The sequence below is a fragment of the Onychostoma macrolepis genome, chromosome 18, assembly GCF_012432095.1.
Source record: "Onychostoma macrolepis isolate SWU-2019 chromosome 18, ASM1243209v1, whole genome shotgun sequence".
Classification (NCBI taxonomy): Eukaryota; Metazoa; Chordata; class Actinopteri; order Cypriniformes; family Cyprinidae; genus Onychostoma; species Onychostoma macrolepis.
The window spans coordinates 11,566,534-11,574,112 of NC_081172.1; the positions used below are offsets into that span (position 1 = coordinate 11,566,534).

Sequence of the window (7,579 nt, forward strand, 5' to 3'; positions counted from 1 at the left end):
TAAGGACTACCGTGGACAGCTGACTCCTATATATATATATATATATATATATATTTATTTTATTTTTTTGTCAATGTCGCACACCTTTAGTACTGACACAAAATTATTTGCAACGGTCGCTTTGTCACGTCCAGTTTAGACAGCCTCAAGTATATCTGTTTTTTGTTTTTTTTCTTTTGAAGTAGAAGTAGAAGTTATGAATGGCCGGTAACTTAAAATTTAGCAGCCAAATTGGCTGGTGAGTGATAAAGTTAATTTAAATCCCTATTTACAATGGTATCTCATCTTCAACTTAATGAAATATGTTAAAAAATACAGTCAAATGAAATGAAATGAATATTATAACAAGGCTTTTATTTTGGCAGTCTGCAAAGGCTCTAACCCGGAACACTTCGGGAGATGCTCGCTGGTTCGCCTGCTTGCTAACTTGTTAGCATGGCTACAGCCTAATCACAAACACACTGCAGTGCAGCTGCGGAGAGGACAGGGTCGGATCGGCTCCACTTTTCCTTCACATTCTTCCATTGTTTGCGCTTTTGTTTTAATCGAGATGGGGACGCGAGATGACGAATATGACTACTTGTTTAAAGGTGAGTACAGAATACATTTGTCTCGAGTGTACAAGTTAAAGCGGCTCTGTTAATCGTGGTTATTGTTAGTTAGTGTGGTTTTATATTAAACACTGAAGGCCAGCTAACCGGCTAACTTAGCTGATTTCCAACAGCCCAAACTAACTCCTGCTCCTCGGCTGGAATAGTATCGTTTTCGTGTTTGTCAATTTATGTGAACTATTCCTCAATTGCAGCACACCGAGTTCACATGGGTGATGGTTATCACACAGAACACAGTTTACCGTAGATCGGACCACACCTTGAAGCAGCTAACGTTAGCCGAAGTTAGCCGAGGCTGTCTCCGGAGGAGTTTAACGGAGCAGGCGGAAATTGGAAACGGCCTGTTTTTTCCAAGCATGTAACGTTATGCCTTTCTTTCTGTGGACAACAAAGGAGTTATTTGGGACGACATAAACTACCATTCACTTTCATTATATCTTCTTCAGTACAGTTAAAGTGATCGGTGATTGAGGCTGTCATTACGCCTAACATCTCCTTTTGTGTTTTGTCGACTAAAATAAAATAATACGGATTTGGAAAAACGTGAATCATGACGGACTTCACATGTTTTGGTTGAACTGTCTTTTAAAAATTGATAATTGTTTGTGTCAGGTTATTGTTTTTTAAGTAAATATAAGGTGTCCGGTAACGCGGCCTCTCTTTGCGAAAGTGTGTTTTTCTTTCATGAAAGCATATGAAACTTCTCTGTTTGGAAACAAGTTTTGTTTTCCATTTTAGTAATATTTGCAATGTATTGTTAAAGCAGCTTGTGAGGGTTCACTCCTGTGAGACATGTTGTGTCATCAGTTAGGAAATTACGTGCTAACATGTGATTCGTAGTAAACTACCTCTCTAATCTAGTTGTTTAGTCATGTTCAGTGTACATGTCTTAAACTAAGATTAGAACATTTCTCTAAGTCCACAATCTCCAACAAGTTCTTGTCACAGCAATATTACTAAAAATGGTCATCTCTCCAACAATGACACTTTTTTTGCCACTTATTCAAATGTACTTCACTTTTAAATCTGGTTGTGACATAAGCACTCAGTTTCCTAATGTGAAGAGGTTTGTTCCTTTATTTTATTTTAGACAGAAGTGTCTTTATCACTTTACACTCCTATTTAAAGGGATAGTTCACCCCAAAATTAAAATTGTCACTTACTCACCCTCATGTCATTCAAGACTTTGGTTTATCTTTGAAACGCACATTAAAATATTTTATAATTAAAGATTTGAGAGATTTCTGTTCCTCCGTTAAAAGACCGTGTAGGCCTAACTAAAACTTGGTTCAAAAACTCCAGAGACACAATTGTTTTATGTAATTTAGTCTTTTATTCATATATAAATATTGACCATTGCATGTATATAGAGTATATGCAAGTACATGCTTGTTTCTGAACTGTCAACATTTTGATGGAATGGACGGAAGGTTTTTATTAAAATGTCTTCATTTGTGTTTTGAAGATGTGGAAAATTCTTATGGGTTTACATGAGGGTAAGAAAATGATGACAGAATTTAAATTTTTGGGTGAACTAGCCCTTTAAAAAGAGGTCTGATGTCCTGATGTCAGATATGAAACCCTGATGTGTTTTATTTTGAAGTGGTCCTGATTGGAGACTCTGGTGTGGGGAAGAGTAACCTGCTGTCTCGTTTCACCCGAAATGAATTCAACCTTGAGAGCAAAAGCACTATTGGAGTAGAGTTTGCTACACGTAGCATTCAGGTGGATGGAAAGACGGTGAAAGCTCAGATCTGGGATACAGCTGGACAGGAACGCTACCGGGCCATCACTTCAGCGTAAGGCTCTTCAAATGTCAAAAATGTTATTCCTCATATTGCAGATAACAGTTGATATTTCGTAATTTGTTGTTCATTTTGATTAAGTCTAAAGGCCCATTCACAGCAAGGACGATAAGTGTGACTCTGAAGTTTTAATAAACATTCGAAGTCTAGAAGTCCACACACATCACATCAGTCACAATAACAACATGTATTGTAGAGTCACTTTCAGAATATTTTTTTTTTTTTCCAGTTGACGTATGTGATGGTCAGAATTCACCTGACTTTAGAGCTCAAGCATTTAAAATGGCACATGAGAATAACTGCTATGAATGATGATAAACAGAAAGTTATTGTGAGTTGGTGTGAACGCAGTAACGGTATAGTTAACATTATGGTTATTTTTATAGATATTGTTTTGAGTTCAAAGTCAATGTGAAAATGGTGAAGAAACACATGCAAACTCATATCTTCCTTCAGCATCTAACTGCGTTCTCATAAAAAAAAAAAATCTATTCCTTCACTTTTTCTATCCTCTTACTATCCTTTATCCCTTCCTGTCCTATCTTTTACTGTTTTGAACGATGACTGAAACCATGTATAACAGGCACTTCTCGTGTTTATTGCCATCTTAAGATAAAGTTGCTTGTATTCCTCAACTGTAAGTCGCTTTGGATAAAAGCGTCTGCCAAATGAATAAACATAAATGTAAATAGCACTCCCAACTCATATTAACATAATCTGATGTATTTTTGAGTGAAAAGCAGGAGTTTGTGACCACCCCAAAACGAAAGTTGTTTCATAAGTTTTTACATGACTGATTAGGAAGTCAAATATTTGTATTTCAATTGCAATAACCACTGAATTACTCGCATTATAATCAGAAGTGTGCACTTTGATTTCAATTTTGACTTTTAAGTGTACTGATTGAGCTTTTCCATCTGCTTTTGATTTATTCCTCATGTTGGTCTACAGGTATTACCGGGGAGCTGTTGGGGCCCTTCTAGTGTATGACATCGCCAAGCACCTGACCTATGAAAATGTGGAGCGCTGGCTTAAGGAGCTGAGAGACCACGCAGACAGCAACATAGTCATCATGCTTGTGGGCAATAAAAGCGACTTGCGTCACCTTCGGGCCGTGCCCACCGACGAAGCACGTGCATTTGCAGGTTAGATCCACAGTAAACTCTTACTACTAGACCTTTAACTCCTGATAAATTACAGGAAGTGTGTATAGCCAGGGCTTCTTTAGTTTCTTCGCGTACTTTGTTAATTGTTACCATGTCCGTTAATGTATGTGTCCCTTCATGTTTGCAGAGAAAAATGGTCTGTCCTTCCTAGAGACCTCAGCCTTGGATTCCACTAATGTAGAGACCGCTTTTCAGACCATCCTGACTGGTGAGTGTGCTTTGAAAAACTGTGCAGCAGATAGTTGAAGGATGATAAACTTTTATTCTTGTAATGAGGATTGCATTAGTAACCAAATACACACTAAACAAGCTTGAGGAAGCGACTGTGTGTTTGTCTTAAAGGAAAAGAAAGATTGTAAATGATTGGCTGATGGCCATATCCTTATGAATGACTCATCAAAAGCCCTGCTTTGGTCGGGTAGGTTTCTCTAGCCTGACGTGACTGCAATAGAGAGTTTCGGTCTTCTTTTGCTCCTCTGTTCGGCTCCTGGCATCTGCAGAGGAGGAACAAATAATAAATGTTTCAAAAGCATCGCAGTCCGTTGCAATGCTATAATTGCGTTCGCCCTGACATCCAGTAATAACTGTAGGGTTTATAGGCTTTTATGGCAACACAAAGTCCGTATTCATTACCAGTTGTTGGATTGTCTTTGCATCAATATCTCTTTCCATTCTGCAGAAATCTACCGGATCGTATCCCAAAAGCAGATGTCTGACCGCCGAGACAATGACATGTCACCAAGCAACAATGTGGTGTCCATCCAGGTGCAGCCTACTGAGAATAAACCAAAGATGCAGTGCTGCCAGAGCATCTAGCGGCACCCGTCCCGTCCTGTCCCGTACCCTCCCCCAACCACCCACCTGCAACACCCCCCTCCTCCCCTCCTCTTCAAGACTGCTTTGGGTCTGAGATGCAGCTGCACAACTAGGCTTGAGCACAGAGGCTGGTTCCAAAAGCTGGAATCTCAAAGGGTCACCACCTGCAGTCTGGACTAAGCTTGTTTTTTTGTTTTTGTTTTTTTTGGTTGGTTTTCTCCTTCCTGCCATGGTAGGCTTTTATATTGCAGAATTTTAATAATCATTTGTGCCGATCTTCACTGAAATGTCTTAATATATAATTTCATTCGCAAACGTGTGAGGTTCGCTTATGTATGTCTTTAGTAGCAGCCCCCTTGTCACTGGCGTGTCTGGGGTGGAGGGGAGAAACGTGCAGTATTGGAGGTTTTGCTATATTTAATGTTGTGATTATAGAGAGATGATGTACCCAATAGATGTTAGATGACGATTAGGGCCCAAAGACCACAGTCTTCACCTTTCAGCCATCTTCCAAGTATGGTTTACATCGCATGTACAGTCCCTTCACGCACTTGGCACGGGAACATCGTGTTGCATTCTTGATTTCACCATCGGGCCAATGGAAGAGGCCTTAAGGCATATAGCTACCGCGCCGTTTTCTCATCACCTTCACGTGCTTCGAGGTAGAATAGTGGTTTTAGTGCCTTTTTTTCTGATGGAGCGTCACACACGTGGACGCCTTCACGCATGCGCTTTAAAATGCTGCACCTCTTCAGCTACCCGTGCCGGTGCAAACTGTAATGTAGTCTAACATGAACCTTTTCTTTTTGTATTCCAGCCCTTGTCTACGTATAGCTAAAAGTTAAATTTGTACAAACAGTAATTGATCATGCAAAAAGAGGGGAAAGTACTTTAGCAAACAGGCTCAAGTTCTCTTTGAAACACTACCACAGACCTGTTCGGTATGAAATGAGGGAATAGAGACTTCCTCTAAATGTAACATTATCTTCTCGTCACAACCTCGAACCCATTGTACTTTTGCAGGTCACGCTCTGTCGTTAAAGTCGGAACAGGAAAAACACACAGCGGTGAATGGCGGCCAGCCGACGGCCACATCACATGAGAGCACTCTAGGGAATAGACTGGATACTTTCTCTTTTCGTTTTTGCACTGAATGTAAAATATCTCTCCCGGTTTGACTTAGCGCCACTACATACAGTTAATGATCTTAAGACCTGTAACTTGTATTTATTCTGTGGTAGTCACTTGAATCGAGTTGTTAGCCTTTAATCTTCGTGGCGAAGTGGTGGGACTCTTAAATGTTAAGACACAGTGTGATAATTTATGAATGTATTATGTGTTTTAGCCTACAAAAAAGTCGTTGTCCTGAGTCCAGCAGATGGGGAAACTACCACAAGCTGTGATGCTCTTCTTCGCTTAATGGCTGTCTAATAAAACTTACTCAGTGTGACATAAAATATCAGTAAAGACTGAACTAATAATGCATGTTATATAACGGTCACCGTGGGTGACCTAGGAGAGGAGGAATACTGTAGACCTCAGCATCTTAGTCTGCAATCCTGAAGTCATTTATTTGCTGGAAATTTCACTTTGGTTATTGATCCCCTTGACTTTAATTACCCCAGCCCTAGGTGAAACAACATAGTTTGCTACGATCATTCTCAGCAGTATCAGAACACATTCCAGGTGGAATTGAAGGCCCTTAAAGGCTGCAATGTAATTAGCGAATCAGACTGAACCGACATTACTGCATAAGTGCATGTGAGTCATTTTACTGTTTTTAGTCTCCTGTATCTTATAAGGTAAAACCCTAGGTCTTATAAGCAGCACATTGAGGTAGTACAGTACTTATCGCCATCAAAAGGAAAAGACCTGGTGATTATACACGTGTCAGGGTCTGCTTGTGCTCACTTAGGACCCTGACTCTGATTGTATGACTGTTCTTTAGAGGCAGGGGTCTCTGGTGCTAACGGGGGCCAGTGCCAATGATGTGAGGGTACAGATGGCACAACTATGACCTGCCCATGCACTGCACATAGCTGGTGTGTCCTAGTAAGATTACCCGGATATTACTTTTCTGACTGTCGGATCTTTCACGTATTGCCTCGAGAACTTTATTTCTTTTTGTTTCTTTTGTCTGCACTGTACTGTGATTTATTTTGTATTGTTATGATTATACTATTATTCTGTCCACTGTAATTCCAATTTAAAAGAGCAAATAAAATATGTAGTTAATTCAAAGTTTGGCTTATACTGTTTTTTTTTTTGTGTGTTTGAAGTAATAGTTTACCTAAAAATGAAAATGCACCCTCAGGCTATCCAAGATATAGATGACTTTATCTCCTCTGGCCAAAATAACATCCATAATCCATAACGATGCTTCCTCCAGTGAAGTCAAAATCCACCAACATATTTGTTAGGATCTGTTTTCACATGTAACCAGGGGCCTGCACCGTGATGGTAGATGAACAAATTCAGAGTTACAGGATTCGTTTCGAGTTGACAACCAAACCACTCCAATCTGGCCCATAATCAACTTTCTTTGTCAACTCCAGCTTTGATCCTGAGCATGTGTACATGAATGTGTGACATCAGTGGCGAACAGCCAATCACGAGCCTTGGTTAAAGGTTAAGAGATTGAAGAATATGATGAATTTAAATGCACTTACAATGGGAAAAAGTACTTGTTCATGAAAGAGGACAAATAAAAGAAATGATCTTGCTTTATCAGTGCAGTCACAAGTGAAACGTAAGTTAGTTTATGTAGTTGGAAATATACAGCAATAGAGACTCGAACATGTAAGGTCATGTAACTTAGTCATTTTTAAAGCGTTATGTATTGATTCTACAGCTTATTTATATTATATACGATCTGTATTCATTTAAAATAAATGATTTATTATAACTGTTAAACTAAACTTGCTTGTGTGTAATGAACTAATAATAATATAAATCATATAAAATAACTACATTTTTGGTTTTGGCCAGACAATTTTTTTTTTTTGTACTAGTGACCTTTAATTTGGAGCAAGAGAAACTGGGGGAGAGACTTTTTTGTGTCAGACGTGTCACTTTGCTCACATCTGATTGGTCCAATTTCAGTTTGAGATTTGCCCCAGAGCAGTTTAGCTGTGCAGTGTAAGACTGTAAGTTACTATGGCAATGAACGCAGATAAAAGCC

The 7,579-nt window shown here is 39.3% G+C and overlaps 1 protein-coding gene across 1 annotated transcript; it reads left to right on the plus strand.

Annotated features, from left to right (window-relative positions):
- Positions 1–384: 384 nt before the first annotated feature.
- On the plus strand, positions 385–6,639 carry rab11a (RAB11a, member RAS oncogene family). The gene is made up of 5 exons (XM_058751466.1): positions 385–590; positions 2,215–2,410; positions 3,368–3,561; positions 3,710–3,790; positions 4,262–6,639. The coding sequence occupies exons 1-5, from the start codon at positions 551–553 to the stop codon at positions 4,396–4,398; spliced, it is 648 nt and encodes a 215-aa protein (XP_058607449.1). The 5' UTR covers positions 385–550; the 3' UTR covers positions 4,399–6,639.
- The last annotated feature ends 940 nt before the right edge of the window (positions 6,640–7,579 follow it).

What these genes read in the sequence shown, in the direction of transcription:
- rab11a (XM_058751466.1), top strand. Translation starts at nt 551, where the DNA reads ATGGGGACGCGAGATGACGAATATGACTACTTGTTTAAAG. An exon ending in CGAAGCACGTGCATTTGCAG is followed by an intron (nt 3,562 to 3,709) that starts GTTAGATCCACA and finishes TCATGTTTGCAG; the next exon opens with AGAAAAATGGTCTGTCCTTC. An exon ending in TTTTCAGACCATCCTGACTG is followed by an intron (nt 3,791 to 4,261) that starts GTGAGTGTGCTT and finishes TCCATTCTGCAG; the next exon opens with AAATCTACCGGATCGTATCC.